The 19,239-nt window shown below is 50.5% G+C and overlaps 2 protein-coding genes across 3 annotated transcripts; both read right to left on the minus strand.

Annotated features, from left to right (window-relative positions):
• Positions 1-1,231: 1,231 nt before the first annotated feature.
• LOC120676212 lies at positions 1,232-2,547 on the minus strand. Its single transcript, XM_039957446.1, has one exon. The coding sequence runs from the start codon at positions 2,376-2,378 to the stop codon at positions 1,566-1,568; it is 813 nt and encodes a 270-aa protein (XP_039813380.1). The 5' UTR covers positions 2,379-2,547; the 3' UTR covers positions 1,232-1,565.
• Positions 2,548-8,860: 6,313 nt separating this feature from the next.
• On the minus strand, positions 8,861-17,395 carry LOC120671957. Of its 2 annotated transcripts, XM_039952236.1 has the most exons (2): positions 17,045-17,395; positions 8,861-10,369 (listed from the first exon to the last, which is right to left on the minus strand). In XM_039952236.1, exon 2 carries the CDS (start codon positions 10,309-10,311, stop codon positions 9,655-9,657), a length of 657 nt encoding a protein of 218 aa, XP_039808170.1. In that variant the 5' UTR covers positions 10,312-10,369; positions 17,045-17,395; the 3' UTR covers positions 8,861-9,654. The 2 variants fall into 2 exon arrangements, with proteins under 2 accessions (XP_039808170.1, XP_039808169.1); XM_039952235.1 differs by lacking the exon at positions 17,045-17,395 and having other exon boundaries at positions 8,861-11,058.
• Between the last annotated feature and the right edge of the window lie 1,844 nt (positions 17,396-19,239).

The following is a 19,239-nucleotide window of genomic DNA, read 5'->3' on the forward strand; positions in this document are numbered from 1 at the left end:
CACGCAACTGTTACGTGCGTGGCTGGCCCTGCGCCGCGCCGTCACGCTCCGGTGGATGCTCGTCGCGATCGCGCCCCGTGTACTCCATGGACCATGGATGGGTGTGAGTTGTGACAAGGAGACGAGACGACGATGCCAGGACCCGAGCCGAAGCCCTTCTTTTTTGAAGTTAAAGCCGAATGGAATTCGAGTAGGTGGAGTTGGTGGAGGAGCCACTGGTGGTGGATTGCTGGATGCCCGAGGCTCCCCCCTATCTGCCGCTGTCCCTCTCGACGGGAAGAGGACAGGATTCGGTACCACACAGCTGGGATAAGTTCAGACTTCGGGGCGTATTTGTGTTGTACCATTACCATGGTTGCTTCAATCTAAGGAACGGAAGGGAGGAAAATGGAGCCAGCCAGCATTCAGCAACCAAGCACAGAGAGAAAAAGTGGCCAAGTGGGAGGCACGGCGGGGCTCCGCGATCGGATAGCAACAGCGACCGGATTCCTGGCTCGTAGACTCGTAGTGGCAAGGGAGATACGATCGAGAGAACGTGTCGCTTCGCACGCGCATGAAACAACGGTGGCTGCTGCTGTTAGGCTAACGTTTATCGTGGCGATCGTTGACATCAGCGGTGCATTGACGTAGTAACAGATTGCTTACTGGGAAATTAACATGAAGTTGTCAATGCAGGAAACTTTGTTTAACACACACGTCACCAATGCAACAGTATTGCACAACGCGACGGTACTAAAATGAGCTGTCGCTGCCGCTGACGCAAAACAAGGTACCAATTCAGCGATTCAGGCGTCGAAACTGGATGCTAAGCTTAGGGGGAGTTTAGTTTCCAAAAAATTTTGGGTGAAAAATTTTAGATAACGTTTGACCACTAATTAGAAGTATTAATATAGACTAATTATAATACTAATTACATGGATGGACGGAAAATCATGAGACGAATCTAGTAAGACTAATTAATCTGTCATTAGAGGTGGGTTACTGTAGCATGACATTGTCTAATCATGGTCCAATTAGACTTAAAAGATTCGTCTCGCAATTTTACCCGGAGATTGTGGAATGAGTTTTGTCAGTTATCTACGTTTAATACTCCTAATTAGTGGTCAAATGTTATTAGTTACTGTAGCACTCAAAATTTTTTGGAAACTAAACAGGCTCTTATCTAAACCGAATTTTTCTCCGACAGTGCCACACATATTTTTTATCAGAGACATTGTATGCTACAAGGGTGTAGAGAAACATCAAACACGAGTCACATTATGAAAATGAATAAACAAACCAAACCAAAAATAACATGCCAACAATCAGTACATGCTGCTCTAGTGCTCCGTTACCTTCTTTTTGCCCTTTTTGACATCCCCATGCAAACTCCATTGTTGAGGCCGTGCTAGCTATTTGTACACTAATCCTATTTATCCAAGCCAATAATTTAGAGAGAACACGCCGATTTACTGCTGTACTAACTGTAAAACAAGTGTATAGTACTAGTGGTAGCCAGAGTATGCACAGAAAGCAAGCAAGCAAAGATCGTACGGACATGGGGGCCAGCTTGGAGGAAGCGAGTTTTAGAACGGGTGATAGCTCCGGCGCAGCCCGCTGACGTTGGCGAACAGCCCGACAAGCTCTTGCTTGTACGGCAGGTACGAGCGCCTCCGGCTGCCGCTGCCGCCGCCGCCGCCGCCGCCGCCGCCTCTGCCGTAATATCTCAACTGATGGGCCGCGCCGCCGCCATCGCGGACTCGGTTGCTGCCACCGCCTTCCTCCTCTTCCTTGTGACCAGGAGGCGGAGGAGAAGGAGGCTCCGGACCGGTGGCGGCGGCGGCGGTCAGGAACACGAACTTCTCCTTGCCGTCGCTGTGGCTCCGACCGACGAGGCGGTCGCTGATGCGGCGCCAGCGGAGGACCGACCCCGTGGAGCCGCTCTTCCGGCACCGCCGCGGGTACGCCGGCGCCGACGCCTGGCCGCCGCCGGGCGCCCACAGGCAGTAGCTCTCTGGCGGCACGCCCTCCAGCTCCTCGTCCGCGCTGGCCGAGGCCCCGTCGCCATCGCCGTCGTCATCGTCCTGCCACGCCCGCGCGCTCTCCGACCGCGCGTCCTGCCGCAGCGCGCGGAACTCCCGCTCCTCCAGCAGGAGCCGGCCCAGCGGCACCCGCACGGTGGCCGTCTCCGGCTCGTCCTCCCCCGGCGCCGGGGGCGGCGGGGACGGCGGCCGGCCGAAGATCGGGTACACGGGCACGATGCACGCGTCGGCGGCGAGCGGCGGGGCGGGGAAGCTGAACCCGTCGTCTTCCTCGTCCTCGTCCTCCACCTCGGCCTCGGCGGCGGGAGGAGGCTCCGCGAGGTTCTCGTGGGGACCCTGCCCCGTGTCCTCCTCCATCACCGATCTCTCCTCGCTTCGGAGTTTTTTTTTTTTTTTGCGACCTCGGTTGATTGGCTGCGCTCCCCTGATTTTTCCTTTTCTCCCCTCTCTCGGCGTGAGGCGGTGGCGGCGCGAACAGAGAAAGGGCGCGGGCGGTGTGCGATGTGGGGCGCGCGGGCGCCAGGGCGGGCGGGGTGGCAGATAAGGGGGCGCTCGCCGTGGCGCTGGACGGTGGGTCACACCACCCGGCCGGGGCCACGAGTCAGTGTGGCAACGGAGGAAAGTTGCAGCGGCGGGGCCGGGGGTCGAGGGACACGTCACACGTGCCGGTCCGAGGATACGACGCGCAGGGCATGGCTGGGTGGGGCAGGGCCGCAGGGGGTGGCAGTTCTAGAAGGCTGGGAGTAGTAGAACGTGTCAGCACGCGAGCTGGATGGGTTCGGCCCAGAAGAGAACCCCCAAACCTCGGTGAGTGATTTGTTCTGGTCGTTCCCGGAACGCGGAAGTGGCTCACCGAACTCCGGCGGGAGCCGGTCACGGGAGCTGGGCTTGTTAGATCGCCTGAACAGCCTACGGATCTGGTTGACCCAATCCATCCGCATCCGCCTCCCGGCCTCTTGCTTCCGTGGTTGGCATGCTGGCGATCGCGCCGGCCCGAGCAGGGTATGTTTGGTTAAACATCACATCACAATTTCACTAAAAGACGAATGCCTGCATGCAGTACTAAATGAAGTCTATTTACAAAACCTTTTTAGAAATGAGTGTAAATTTTTGAGACAAATCTAATGAGCCAAGTTTCATCATGATTGGCTACAGTAATGCTACAGTAACCGCACCCAATCATCCTCTGGTTATGCGGTCAAAAAAGCTTCATTAGTTAAAATAATTGCTACAGTACCATAGGTGTGGAGATAATTTTGTAATTAGACTTTATTTAATACCCCTAATTAGTGGTTAAATTATCGTTTCTCTCTCGTCAAAACGTTTTCACGCCACAACCAAATACGGCCCAGAGTGATCGGCCGTCGTTCGCAGGGTTGTTGGGCCGTCGGCTTCGTGCTGCTCCTGGAAGTCGACTGATGATGGCTAGCAGCTAGGTAGCGGTGGTAGCAGCCCAGTAGGTACTCTACCTAGGTAGGTGGCACCGTGGCAGATTCTCTAGGCTGGGGAGAATGTCACACGCGTGTCACGTTAACAGGATCGGGGGAGCGGCGGCGGCGTACACGCACGCCAGTTGTTCTGCCTGGCGGCTGCTAGAACAGACGCCTCCTCCCTTCGCTGCGCAGTAGTAAAGCCCCGTTTACTGCTAAAAAAAAAAGCCCCGTTTAGTTCTAAATTTTTTTTTACACAGTATCCGTCACATCGAATCTTCGAACACACACATGGAGCATTAAATACAATTACAAAAAATAACTAATTACATAGTCTAACTGATTACCACGAGCTGAATCTTTTAAATCTAATTAATTCATAATTAAATATTATTTATTAATTAACAACGAAATATGATATAGTATCAAAATCTAAACTTTTTCACCAACTAAACACACACTAATAAACGAGGCCCGCCTAGGCGAAACTAGCCCGCCTAAGCCCATCACAGCGCGGCCTGCAGATTCCAGTTTCTCAAAGCCTGCAGCAAACTCCCTCCTCCCTCGCTGCGCTGTGGCTGGCAGCAGCAGCACGCAGTACCCCTAAAAAAAAGAAGAAAAAAACAGCAGCATGCAGCTTGCAGCGGCAGCGCTGAAAGTCCGCCAGTGCCCAATGGGCTGCAGGATTAAGAAACAGTGCAATGTGTGGCCCTGTGGAACTCGTGTCCCAACGATCGCCCCCAAGATATGTTATTTCATTAAAAAAAAGAATCCCTTAAAAGCATTTCTGGACTCTGGTAAACAGATTTCTCTGCTAGAACTTGACCCCTATTTACCTTTAAGCTCATCTCTGATTTAGAGTAGTGGAGTAACTTTTAAAAAGTTTTGAGGACTATGAGCTCTGTTCCCGTACGGCCATCAAAGAACCACGGCCACCATCTCATGTTCAAATTCCCAACAATGTCTTCCAATCTCCCTCGTTCCTTTTGTTGAAGAGATTAACCCAACAAGGTCTGAATGGAGGCGAGTCCTCCCTCCGTCCCAAAACAATTGCACATCTAGAGTTTCCGAACTACCACAAAACATCTAGAGTTTGAAATTTGTCCCTCAATAGCTACTTTGAAAACTATCATAAAAGACAAGAGTTTCCGAAGTCTTCTTACAAAAAAAGATAAGACAGTGTCCGGATTATTCCCACAAGAAACAAGGGGTACTTTTATAATTTCACATCATGCATTGGTTTGCATGTCTGATCTTAGAATTGCATCTATTTTGAAACGGAGGGAGTAGAGAGGATGTCGGGGATGGCAAGCAGCCAAGCAGACCGGCAGCCCATTGTCGGTTGGGGAGGACTAAGGAGGGAGAGAAGAGGTGAACAGGGGCGGAGCAGCCTCCCCCCCCCCATGTTGTCCATTGAAGCTCGCACAAACCCCTCAAAGAAATTTTAGCATAGTGAAAGAGGAGGAAGAATGAGAAGAGAGTAAGAAGAAGAGGAAAAAGAAAAGAGAAAAAACAAGAAGAAAATGAGCCCTTGGAGGTGAAGAACGACCCACTTTGGCTGCTTTTCTTGCTCCATCATCTCTCGGCATCGTTGGATCCAGTCACCATCGATCACGAAGCTCATTAACTGCCCCTCACCCTCCTCGTCGTCTGGCGTGCGATGCTGTCCCGGATGCTTGTCCTTTCGTTGGCGACGAAGGCCTCTCGGACGGCTTGCCGGAATGCCGGGGCATGGCGCGCACAAAGAGCTCGTGTAGCGGTGTCGGCTATTGAGGCATTGACCGAGGAGAGTGAGCGCAGCGAGGATGACGAAGGCGCGGAGACGTGGACGACGAAACAATGAAACATGTGAGAACCACCCAATTTGATACTATTTTAAACGAACCGCCGGTCATTATCATCCAGATGAGAGTTAACACGTGCTTGCCAGAGTGCGTGCCACGTGTTATCTCACATCTAGAGACACGAATAACCGACACGTCATTCATCCAAAATAATATCAAATCCGGTAGTCCCGGTATGTGCTCCAACATACGCCCAGGATTCAGCATATGCACATACCGTTTACAATCGAATACATTGCCAAATAAACCACAAAGAGCAGTTTTATACAAACCAGAGTTCACAGCTTAATTACAAGTTCAACATAGGTGGGTTTCAAATTTCACTTTACAAGCCTTGGGCTCACGCGAGTCATATTAAACAGAAACATAAAGTTTATTGCATTTACATACTCTCACGAAGCTCAGATACGATAAGGACTTACTAAAGTAATGACGCCTTGCTCAAGGACGTCATTACAGCCACCACGACCTACTCTTCCCCCGCGTTTGGATCAGCGGGGTAGAAGTGGCCAAACAACACCTCTGGCTCACCTGCAACTATGTTTAGAAAGCACCCTGAGTACAAAAGGTACTCCGCAAGACTTACGCGATTAAATAAGCAAGAATCATGCATTGGCTCAGGTAAAAGCTTTAAGGTTAAGTAATTATTGCAGAAGCATTAGCTCTATATACTTTCACCTATCAGATTTGATTAATGTTGCCCAAACCCTTAAACCATTTTAGTAAATTAAGAGCATACAACTAATGAGGCACAGAGGTGCCATCAACCATTTCCAACATAACCGAAACTTTCTACGAAGAGTTCAACGGACAAAGAGCTTGCTCATAACCGAGAGCGCGGCAATTCGAATTGATTTAACCTTGCAAGGGTGTACTACTTTACCCACACGACGCAAGAACCATGCGACTCACCCAACCCGCTAAAGTTGGATAAGAGGGTACTCGCATCAACCGTTCCCAACATGGCTCAATCATTGAAATCTTCACACCTAGCTTACGCGTAGAGACTTAGTTTCCACCGGGGACATCTCTAAACTTTCCTACTCACAGGTCCACCCGGGGACACCTCTAAGCCTCTCTGCATAGCCTTTGGCCACGTATCTAGGACTGTACATCAATGATCAAGTCAAGGAAGGTAATTGGCTTATCCGTTCCATTATATTGGATATGTGGTAGCACGGAAAGGTGCTCAAAGCCGACGTCATCCACGAACGGTCCTTAAACGATCCAAGCGGACTATGCCCATATGACTCCATTCACTAGGCCCTACCATTCCGCTCGAATCTCGATACTGCACTCTACTAACTCCAGATGCTCAAGTGCGAACAAGGATACTCAGGTAAGTGTGATACTCCAAACCACTCCTATCTAGTGAGCAAAAGAAGTATTCTAAGCAGGGCTAAGCATCTAGTCAAGTTAAGTGATTAACTATCTAACTAGTGCCAAGGATATGGATGACAATTCAAGGAAAGGTAATGCATGGAAGCAGGTACAAGAATGCAATACATACATAATATATATTACCCAACATTACCCGGTGATATAACTAAACTAAATCAGATTAAATAGGTGCAAGGAATATGCTTAGCTGCTTGCCTGGGTTAACTTCAGACTCGACCACGAACGGGACTCCGGGTTCGGGCTCCACGGACTCGGCGGGTTCCACGGGTTCGTTCTCCGACGGTCCGGTCACTAAAATGCATGAATGCGATGCAAGAATTAAGAAATGATCTTAACAACATGCATAATTCATGAAACAATTTGAGCATGCAGAGAACAAAGCAAAGAACTCATGAAAATTGGTTTTGCAGCAAAAGCATTTTCCTAGAATTAACCATAAATAAAACCGTTTTCAGCTACTCTAAGCAAGATAAAACAGAAAAGGAATGCGAACTAAACTAGACAAATCCAAGAAAATTATTTTTGAAACTAGGCAGCAATACAAGGCTAACAAAATTGGTTTTGCCATTTTATCACTTTCCAGAAAAAAGTTCTATACTAAACCACCTTTTGGACAGCAAGCACAAAATCGAAATGAAACCCTAACCAACAGCAAGGAAACACATGAGTAAGATGCACCACTGAAAACTACACCTCACAAGGAGTCTAACAAAATTTGGTTTGACATTTTTCAAGCAGTATACAAATAACTAAGCCATAAACTCACTTTTGCAAGATAAAACAATAGATAAATATACAGAAAAGTAACATGCAAAACAATATTTTTCCTAAGTAGATCTCATCTAGAGGAATCCAACAAAACAAGTTTCACAATTTTTGGAGCTATACATGATTTTCTATGGATTTTGCAAGTTTGCTGAAAAACTAAACCTAAGAAACCCTAGCAAAATTGCTAGGTACACCCCCAGCCGGCCAGCCCAGGCGCCGACAGGCGGGGCCCACGGGCCAGCTGCCCACCAGGCCGGGTCAAGGCAAGGCCAGCGGCCTTGACCCGCCCGGGAGCGCGGCCACGGCACGCGCGCGGCGCGACGCGCGCGCGCACGCGCGGCGACGGCGGCGGCGCGAGGCAGGGCGGCGAAGCAGGGCCAGAGCAGGGAAGGGAAGGCGCGCATGGCGCGGAGGGGATGGAGGCGAGCCTCACCTGCGGTGACGCGGACCAGGAGCGGTGACGGACCGGCGGCGCGACGAGCAGAGGCGGCGGCGGGCGGAGGCGCTCGTCGCCGGCCCTGCAGGGAGGGAGAAAAGGCCGGGTGAGGGCCAAAATCGGAGGACGGCGACGCGAGGAAGCTCCCCAAGCGAAGAATTGGGGCGGCGCTCACCGGAGCAGGTGAATCGGCGGCGAGGACGGAGCTCGGCGGCGGCACCAATGGTGGAGGGGGCTAGGGTTTGAGGCGGGTAATGAGGCCGGGGCTCGACGCGGATAAGGAGAGGGGCGAGGGAGGAGCGAAGGGGCGGCACGGGTCGCGAGGATGAACGGCACGTGGCGCGGCTCACGAGGATGGACGCCGGCGGGCGACGCGTGCGCGCGGCGCCGAACAGAGCAGGGAGGAGAGAAGGGAAGGGGCTGACAGGTGGGCCCAGGCGCGATTTTTATTTTCTTTTTCCTTTTTTTTTCAGGGCTGTGACAAAACATGCATGTCGTGTCCCGTCCCGTTGCGCGCAATGAGGACGGAAGCATTCGTGCGCGAGGAGGTACCAACAGATCAAACACCAGCGGAAGAAGGCCAGACTGGGGGGGCTTCGCCTACCAAGTTTCGCCATGTAATACTAGCACGCGAGAAGGCAAACATTTCGTAAGAAATAGCATCTCGGTTAAGTTGGATATATACATACAAAGATAATAAATAGTAATTGCTCAGCTGACCATCCAGTCAAAGAGGAAAAATGTCAGTTGAACGTGGTAGTTATTCGCAACCGACAACTGTTTGCACGCGCCTGGTCAGGCGATAGCGATCGTGTGCGAATCATGTGCATGGATGCGTCAGCCTTTTGCAATCCGTCTGATCCGACGCCGACGACCAGATTCGAGCCAAGGATGTGCAATCTTTCTAGGAAAAAAACAGGTAGCAGTATGTACAAGAGACCGCCCAAAACACCAGCAACCTGGGAAACTCGATCGGCCGGTAAAATTATGTACAGCTTGGAAAAATACAGGCGGGAGCTCCAAGAACCCGAAGAAAAAGAAGAAGAAATGGACGGAACAGAGAGCCACTTGGACACGAGCAGAACTGCAGAAGAAAGTGCCATCCGGGTTTGCCACTGTGCTCTGAAATTGTTTTTTTTAATATTACTAGGAGCACTGGCTATCATGTAAGACTCGTATATGAGCATCTACGCTGACTGTACGATGAGACTGCCTAAAAAATCTCAAAACACGTCTACTTCGGCGCGCACACACACGCACCCTATACACACAACAGTACAACACACCCGCCACAGTCCCTTCTGGGGAAATTCCCGGGTGCGGCACCCACGGTCGCCCAGACTGGGAATCGAACCGTGGGCGGGCAGCCTGGCCACTGCCAGTGCTACCAACTGAGCTAGCTAGAGCTCGTCCGCGCTCTGAAATTGTTTTCTGTTCGGGGTTGCGCGGCACACGCTACGCGACGGCTTTGACGGCCGGGAATCAAGCAGCGATCCCCATGCCCGGCTGCAGCCAGCCATGGCGATTCTCCCGAGCGGCCGATTCCCCTCGGTGGCACGGACCATGGATTCTGATTGTACCGTGCGAAGTAGGAGGATCTGCTTCCCAAGCTCCAGGCATTGCCGCGGCGCCGTCCGGCCGCGGCGGCGTGCGCCAGCTGCAGTTGCTGCCGCCGTGCTCGTGCGGCGACAATCCTTTCAGGGAGGACGAATGAACGAACGGAGGCACAGCGGGGTGCGGGATGGCTTCGCCGGTCACGATTCGCACCGCAGGTCCGCGTCCTTTCTCCCGCCGTCGCCGCCGTCGGCGCTGCGGGCCGTGGCCACGCCGCCGGGCCTCACGGGCGTGGGCGGGGTCACCGAGATGGACAGGCGGCCGAATCCCCAGTGCCCCACCCGGTACATCTCCATCCACACCTTCTCCGCGTCGAGCCTGCCTGACGACGACGCTCGCGCGGCGACCTCGCCACGAGCGTCCGCCTCCAAGTCCAAGCCCCGCCCGCCTTTCGCCGCGGCGTCGGCGTCCAGCACCTCCAGCGCCCCGTGGCCGTGGCCGCGGCCGCCGCCGGCAGCGGCAGCGGCGCGGCATTTGGGCTTGGCGGCGGGGTCCATGTCGCGCACCCGCTTCTTGTGCCGCAGCTCGCCGTGGCGCCGACGCAGCCGCCGCAGGCAGCGGCGCGCCACGGCGAGCGGGGCCTTGACGAAGGCCAGCCCCAGCAGGCTGACCACCGCGCACGGGCAACAACCCAGCGCGATGGCGTCCGCCAGCGTCACCGCCACGCAGGACCGGCACGTCTGCGCCGTGCAGTCCGCCTGGTCCACCACCGGGACGCCCGCGGCTGCCGGCCCGCACCCGCCGCCGCCGCCGTGCCCGTCGTGGTAGTAGAACCGCCCGCGCCGGCTCGCCGCCATCGCGCCGCCGCCGCGACGAGCCCCGGCGGTCAGCTCCTCATGCCTCCGCCGCTGCAGCCTGTCCATGACGGGGAGTGGGAGCGAAGCCGTGAGCTGAAGAACAACCGAAGAGAACCGGCAGGCCAGACGACCATGGCGTCACCGCATCACACCGCGCGCAATTCGCCGTCGGGCCTCGAAGGCAGCAGCAGCCTGGCTGGCGAGTAAACGGAAGGCAGTAATTAAGTAGAGTGGTGCTGGTGGAGCCGTGGAGGACTGCGCGGGGCGGGAGGGGGGGAAACCAAAAGCTGTCGTTTTCCGGCACAGTGGCGGGCCGGGAACGCCGCCACATGTTGCGAGGCGAGGCCCGGGCACGGACACATGCGGAGCGATGTGCAAACCCCTCCATAAATGGAAGGTTTTGGCGGATGGCGAAGGCGTCAAGTGGTGGCTGTGACTCGGCCTCCTCGAGTAGACCAGACCTGACCCGCCGAGGCCGCCGAGACTGAACAACTCCAACACCATTAGGAGATAGCTTAAGCTTTGGACGCTATCAACCCTGCCCAACTAGCTGCTAAGCGAGACCGTGACAGGTCAGGAATTCAGGAGAGAGGAGAGGGATACTCTAGTGCTGTAGCCTGTAGGGGATTACTCGGCCACGCCAGGAGGGCAGCAACCGGTAACGGTTTACGGGCAGCCAGGACGGCAGAACAGGAGAGGCAATGGTAGCCAGCCGCCACCAGTTCACCCTGCTCTCCGCTCTGCTCTGCTCCCACTCCTCTTCGGAGGGCGGCCTTGAGTGAGCGCCTGACGCAGGGCGGGCCCGGCGTGGAGTGAATTGCCGGGGTTTGGGTAAGATTTGTGCAGAGAGGGCAAGAGATGTGCCTCATTCAAGCAATCAAGGGCCTGGGCCATGTAGCCCGGCTGCTCTGCGCAGCGTCGTCTCCTCTGGTGCCGGATGGATGGATTTCAGATTTCTGCTTTCTAGTGGCTACTGCATCAGATGATGCCAAGGACAGAGCGCAGATAATGCCCCTATCCTCAAAGAAAATTTGGTTTTTTTTTCCCATTTGCCTGTTTTACTATTGGACGGTGAGTCACTGATCATGAGTCTTGACAACATAGCTGGAGAGAAGGAAGGAGGGCACATGAGTGAGACATGTCGGAGTAGGAGGGATCTGGTAGCATCTGATCTGCTGTGATTTTGTCTGCTACTGTGCATTGCATCACGCCATCACCCCACTGATCAAGCGCCTAAGCTTGACTAGGCAGGCTACTAACATGTACCGTCACAGGATCGAGCGAATCAGGTGTTTGACCAAACTGAAGTTCAACTTTACTTTCAAGATTAAAAAAAACTGAAGATACACGATTTAAATTTTGCTTCCTAGTTCCTACTGAAGAATTTAACCTCAAGTAAACTTGAGTTAAATTTGTTATTGTTGTTACTGCTTCAAATGCTATTTGCAGCCTGATTTTCCATTCCTAACGTTATCTCTCTCCTTTTTTTAAAAAAAAAGAAACTTACTTATTCCTAACATTGATCATGTCCAAGAAGAAGTGGGGGGACAAACACGCGTGTCTAAGTACGGTCGAATCCTAACAAGATGCATAACCAATCGGATTTGTGTCGCCATCAATCCTACCGTGGTGCACACCGGGCAGCAATTAAATAGCAGTAGTACCACCACGCAGGGGCAGAGCGGGGAACCTGCCGTGTCGTCCCTGTCCCCAAATCATTGCAGGTTAGACGACGACCCTAGCCTGGAAGACACGATGATGATCATTGCGGCGACCAAGCCGCACGCTTCCTCGATGTTTAAGGGTCTGGTGAGGAAAGCAGGCCCCCAATTTTAGTTGCCGTCAGCGCAGGGCCACACGGCAACGGAGAACTGTGTGAAGTCCTTTTGATTAGTGGGGAGAACCAGTAGCTTTCTATGTGGAAAGAGGCCTCTTGTGTTCATGAAAGGATCCAGTTCGCCATCAGTGCAGGGCGGATGATAGAAACGACGACATGTCTCTGTCTTTTGTTAGAACGAATTGGACGTCGTTAACCGGATGTTAGGGCATGATTAGCAGGCGGCCTCTGATTTTTTTTTTCATGTGGTTTCATAGTCTAGCAAAGATGATGTGTGAATGATTTATAGCTGTTGTCTATGTGATCGTTGGAAGCTGCAAGCCGTGCACGGCCAGGGGTTTACATTTACTGCTGCACAACAAGCCTAGCTACCACGGTACAATCACAGGAAGGAAGGAGCACGCAGGCATCTTGGCTGTGTCTAGATCTAGGGAAAAAGTGGGAGAAAAAGACACATCGGACACTGTAGCACACTGTAGCAATTTTCGTTTGTTTGTGGTAAATATTGTTCTACTATGACCTAAGTAGGCTCAAAAGATTCGTCTCGCAACGTACATCAAAACTATGCAATTAGTTTTTTTATTTACCTACATTTAGTACTTCATGCATGGGTCATTTGTTATATTTAATGTTTCGATGTGATTTTGATGTGATGAAAAATTTAGATTTTGTGGGAGTTTTTGGGATCTAAACACACCCCTGTTTGATGCGCTTGTCTTTGGACAGCAATGCAGCTACAGGGGGCTGCTTGGCCTAGGTATAGCCGTATAGGTTGGCCGCCTGGTGCCGTCTAGACCTTGGTCACGGCTTTAGGTTTGGACGAAGGGGCAAGAGCCAGGAACCAGGATGATCACTCCGCCCTCAGCCTCATGCCTCATGCCTCATGCCTCATGCCTGTAAACAAAAGGGGAAGATTCCATCCACTTCATCCGCAGTCCGCAGGCATGGCGCGGCCACAGCGGGAGCCTGTCCGCAGGACGGACAGGACGCTCTACCGACTAACATTGGCCCATTGCCATTGCATGCCTAGAGCCGAGGCCGAGGCCAAATTTTTTTACAGGTACGAGGCTGCATGGAGACTTAAATCTAGACGAAATAAAAAATGTATTGCGACTGCTGCCTGTAAATCGCGAAACGAATCTAATGAACCTAATTAGTCCGTAATCAGTCGCTAAATTGCTACAGTAATGATACAGTAAACAACCTCTATTTGCGGATTAATTAGGTTCATTACATTCGTCTCACGATTTACAGACGAGTTCTGTAATTTATTTTATGATTAATTTATGTTTAATACTTCAAACATGAAAAATGTTTTTTCAAAAATTTTAGGGAGCCCAACTATACGGGCCCTAACCAATGTTCCGGTGAGGAAGCTACGCATGCGCTGCTCGTCCAAATGATTTCGGCGGCAGGAGAAAAAGCTGGGCGCGTGTCATGCTCGGTGTCAGCGGGAGAGCCGCCACCACCGCCCACCAGTCTGGGCCCTGTTTGGTTGTGTGCAGCACAAGTAGTATAAAAATTTTGACTAATAATTAGGGGTACTAAATAAAATCAATTTACAAAAATAACTCCACAACCCTGCGCTACTCTGCGAGACGAACATAATGAGGCCTTTGATCGCACGATTAGAGGATGATTACTGTAGCATCACTGTAGCCAATCATCAATTAATTACTGTCATTAGATTCGTCGTGAAAAATTACACCCATCCGTGAAAAGATTTTGCAAATAAACTTTATTTAGTTCTCCATACATATAAAATTCTTTTCTCGAAAATTGTACGCGCTACTCGTGCTAAACAACCAAACAGGGCCCTAGCCGTCTGGGCTCTGAATCCTGCCATTGCTGCAGACTTGCAGAGCAGCGGCTAGATCTCCTAGGACACCACGCTTGCCGAGGTACAACGGCATGGGCCACGACAAAGGTTATTTCCAGTCTTGTGTTCATCAGAGCCGGAGCAGCCAGGAAGTTATTGGTGCTGCAGTGCAGCGTGCGTAGTTAAGGGTCGCCATGTGCGCGCCTTCCTTTCTGAAACTACAGTCCTGAACGGAAAAATGTTTCAGGACAACAGTACACTGTACTGCCAGCACGCTGCGGTTTTTTTTTCCTGCTGTTGTTAACTGAGTGCTACGATACCACATTTTGTCGGGTACCAAGCAAGGTTTACAATTTCGGCGAAATTTCGGTATTTTTTTCGTTTTCGCTAGTTACCGGGAATCGGAATTTCGGTAAATTTCGTTTCAAAATTCAAAAAAAAAATTATAAAAAATTGGAAAAAAAATATGATAAAAAACTAGGTGTTTTTCTAAGCAAATCGGACTAGAACACACTCAAATCTAAGATCATTTGCTAGGCTAAAATTAACATTTGAAACCGTAATTTGAATGACTCGTCATTTCATGTGCAAAAATTTGTTTTCTCCCCTCGACTTCAACTAGACTTTGGTTTATCATGATGTTGGTGACGTACCTATTCAATTTCATACGCACATAAACGCTTCTTCTTTATTTGTCAGGAATTTGCTTGTGGTTTGGACATGACATGGGCAGGTGTGCAATACACACGCACATTTACTCTTTAATTATGTCGCTTCTGGTAGCTATACGCAGAAACCATGAGAAGTTGTAGTAATGTAGAATTAACTCTGACGATGAATCCGTTCGTATCATGCATGTGAATTGTTTTTTTCCTGTAATAATATCTGTTGTGGGGATTCTAGGGGTACCCACAGCCGGGTGGCGGAACGCACCTGCCTATTTCCAGTGAGGGAGTACTCGGGGAAGTACTAGGCAATGGGGCTAGATTTTCGCTGAGAAAGGGGACTCAAGAACACACGATTTAGAGTGGTTCGGGCCGCCGGAGCGTAATACCCTACGTCCACTGTGAGATGTATTGTTCTTGGTTGTGTATGAACCTATCCTCTGCTGGCCTTGGCTCTTGCTCAGCCTGAGGTCTTCTAGCGGCGTCCCCCCCCCCTTTTATAGATCAAGGGGGAGCGGATACATAGGGCGTTGATGCCCCGACAGGTGGGCCCAACGTGACTGTGGCTACAGCGGTAGCGAATCTTTACTGCTGCTCTCCTGACTCAGGGGGGTCTTTTCTTGTCCCGTCAACTAGGCGCTCGTTGGAGTAGCGTAGCTTGCGGCGTGGCCTACTAAGGCTATTATGTAGCGTCATAATGGGCGAAGCTGAGCCGTCGTATCCATCTGGCAGACGCAGTATGGGCGGCGCCAGCGGCTCCACTGCCTTGGTAATACGCGATCAATAGTATCCCCTGGTCAATGAAACGCCTCAGCTTCTGTCATATCAATGCAGACGTTCACCTACTGCAATAAATGCAATGGTGGGTGAACATTGGTATGGAAACCCAAACGGCCATGTCTTGCAGACACGTGGCGGCCCCGGACCACCCCGACGCGGGGTGTCGATCTCTTCCCTTAGCGAGGGGTCCGGTTATTATACAGGGGGTCCGGGACCCTATGTGGGGTCCGGGACCCTGCGGGGGTCCGGTCTTCTCGGGGAGGTCCGGAGTCCCGACTGCTTGCGCACGAGTTCCTGCCTTTTCCGGGACACGTGGTGTCTCCGGACCTTTCCCAACTGAGGAACGGCCCAGGCCGCTGCTGGGAGAACAGGATTCCGGACCGCAGGGGTCCGGTTGTTTGGATGTAGTTAAGGATAACTATAAGATCTTTGCCTAGACACAGCAAGAGGGGGTACCCCAGTCCTGGGGTACCGACAATATCTATATGATGCTTTTCCTTAAAGTTAGCGACAAAATTTGTGAGAGACCGTAATTATTTTAGGATGGCAAGTAGTAGGAGTAAAACAGATTGGAGTATTTGAGAACTTGAAAATTTTAACCAGCTATTAATATGTTTTTCATGACCGAACTCACACTTTAAAATAAAAGTTTGTCTGGAAATTTGACTGCTAGGCTTGTACTATATAGGTTGCTTGCCTTGTACGCACGAATAAAGTATCTTTGTCCTATCAGGGATGGTAAACTACCGAGACAGATTAGATTTGTTTTCTTATTTTACAATGTATGCGCAGTCAACAGAATAATTTCTAACATTGTTACATAAATTAAGCTTCCTTGTCAGATGATGAATATATATAACAATTGGTGTACTATGTTGTATTTAAATGCAGAGAATATGCTACATGGACTTAGTATGGACTATGTCTTTGCCTCTGTTGTATCTTTGGATTGTAATAATTCTAATAGACTTTGGATGTATTGTATTGTAATAATTTATAGGCATATCCGCAATAACAAGAATAATAAAAGTCCAGTTGAGGCCTAAGAGAGAAAATGGAAGTTGTCACATGAAATGAAGACTTTTAATTGGTAGTTTTTGAAATAATTAAATAACTTTCAAACCATTGCTCAAATGAAAAAGTTCGTAAAACAAAAGTTGTAGATCTCAAAAAACTAAACAAAGTTGGTATTCAAAAGTTTTTCATTTGACCTCGGGAACAGTAGGAAAAACACAAATTACATAATTTTCCGGTCGAAAATCACCGAATTTCGGTCGAAATCACCGAAATTTCGGTCGGAATTTATCGGAATTTCGTTTTTTGAATTTGAGGTCCCTTCCCGTTCGGAATTAGCGAATTTCGGCGAAATTTCGGCCGAAATTTCGTTTCCGGCAAACGGCGGGATTCGGAAAAAAAACGAAAAGGTAAACCCTGGTAAAGTACCAGCAGGTCTCGTCAAACCTGATTTCGTGGTCATCCATTAACGTGTGCTTAAGTTTTTGCTCCTACTTTACTCGATGAAGGATGATGGATGGACTGATCGTGATGCAAGCAACAGAGTCTCGACCCAAATGCAGTTCCAGCGATGCAATTAACGAAGCAGGCAAGGATTAAGCAAGAGCAGCAACTCACCCACAGCGAGCGAAAGGTCGTGCCGTCAGCTATGCTCGGTCGCCTCCCTGCCTCCGGGGAGAAGTCCGAGGACCGGCGCGCGCCGCCGCGGGCGCCTTCAGAGGCGGGAGCTGCCCGGGGCGGCCTTCCGCGACGCGACCGGCACCGGTTGGAGCGCGTCGCCGCGAGTCATGATCCCCTGGACGCGCTAGCGGCCCGGCGGCCGGCGGCGGCGAGGGAATCCCACTGCGCCTGCTACGAACTGTGGCCGGCGGCCGGCGGCGTGCGCGCGGGTGGGCGACTAGCTGGCTAGTTCTGCCGTGCCGAGAGAGATGAACGGCGGCGGAAGCGTCCGCAGCTGCAGCCTGCAGGCAGAGGCGCTGGCTCTGTTTCCCTCGGGACTTTATACGCGGCGACCTGCGCAAAAACCTGCATCGGAAATGCGGGGGGCAGAGGGGTGGTTTTGCAGGAAAGCCACTCTACGGTTCTGGTATTTCGCTGGGACCCTCGGATGCACTGCTGGCGCGAGGAAATAATTGACATGGAATTCTTTTTATCAGGTTGGATATACTAATGTTAGGCTGAAACTAGGGATAATGTTTTCTTGTCGAATTTGCCGTGGAGGCAACAAGCAACCGCTGCAACCGCATGTATGAGGTGTTGCCGATTCAACGAGTCGGATGCATGAATCAGCTCGGCTGCGAGACGGCGACCACCGACGGTGCTAGATTTTGTTTTCCTCTTCGAAAACGTAGACCGCTCAAGTACCTACAGTTCGTTCCGAGATGAACCATTGCAAATACCGCGCTGAAATTTAGTCCTGGCACCGGGCTGAGTTTTTTTTCTTTTTGAAAGAAACCAGCGTGCTGAGAATTTACAGAGATAGGGGGTGCCAAACTGCCAAAGCGGCATCTGTTTACCGAGGACAGTGAGAGTCTCGTTTGACTTCTCGCTTGGGACGGGCAGTGGTAGTTTGGCATTTTTTTAACTCCAAAATTATTTGTACATTACTTAGTATTTTCTGTCAGGTTCAGGCCACGTATTCACTGGATCACACGGTGATATGCCGAGTGGACGACACGAGCGAGGATGCAAGTCCAGATCAGCAGGGAAACATTTCCAACGCAAACTGTCAAATACTACTATACATTTGCTTCATCCGTATTTTCTGGATTGTGGATTCCCACCGGTCCGCATACGTAACAAAGGCCTCGTTTGGTTCTCATTTTAGGAATCTTAGAATGGTTTTTCTAGCCTCTACATGAAGTATCAAATGGAGTCTATTTGTAAAATCTTTTCAGAAATGAGTGTAACTTTTCGCGACGAATCTAATGATAGTAATTAATCGACGATTATCTACAGTGATGCTACATTAATCATCCTCAAATCACGCGGTCAAAGACCTCATTAGAATCTTCAGGGTTTCTAGCGCGGGGGGTCTGAAGTTGGTTTTGTAAACTGATTTTATTTGACACCATATTTAGCGGTCAAAGTGTCACTATTTCCTAGAATGACATAAACCAAACAAAGCCAAAATCTACACTCTCCCTTCCAATGGCAATTTACTAGCACTATCACTGGCTCACATGGCGCCTCTCCGCACCTCTACGGACCTAGAAAGACACTTTCTTTTTAGGAAGCATGAATAGATGGTTCATCACCATGTACCAACTTATGTTATTTTTTTACAGTACACAGAGAGCACGCGCAATGGCATCAAATGGGGACTTCTTACTCAAGTAATAAAATAATTTACGAAACTTAGACATTGGCAACCAAATCAGATCTTTATGGTCTTAAGGACCAGGCCAGGGGCCTGGTTTATATAAATGCGTCCTGATAGATTAGGTTATACAACAATACTATCTACAAGTCCATGAGGATTTGATAGTTTTGCAGATAGATGCTAAGGTATCACATCCCATCCAGATTCATCCTCTAGTAACTAGCACTAACAAACCCAAGTGATTATTATGCAAATTTTTTTACATTTATTTACTTGTCGGTAGTTTTTTTAGGAAACAAATATAGACGGCAGCAGCCAGCAAGCGTGAACCATTTTGTCCTACGGTTTGAATTTTTCCTCCCCTCTTTTATTTGCCATGTCCAGTCAGTTCCTGTCGGTACAAACAAAACGATCAATCAAGAGTGGACCTCGCGCCCTTTTCTCGTCTCCCCCTTTCAATACGTGGCTGATGGTTGCGCAGTACGCATCC

The sequence above is a fragment of the Panicum virgatum genome, chromosome 5N, assembly GCF_016808335.1.
Source record: "Panicum virgatum strain AP13 chromosome 5N, P.virgatum_v5, whole genome shotgun sequence".
NCBI lineage: Eukaryota > Viridiplantae > Streptophyta > Magnoliopsida > Poales > Poaceae > Panicum > Panicum virgatum.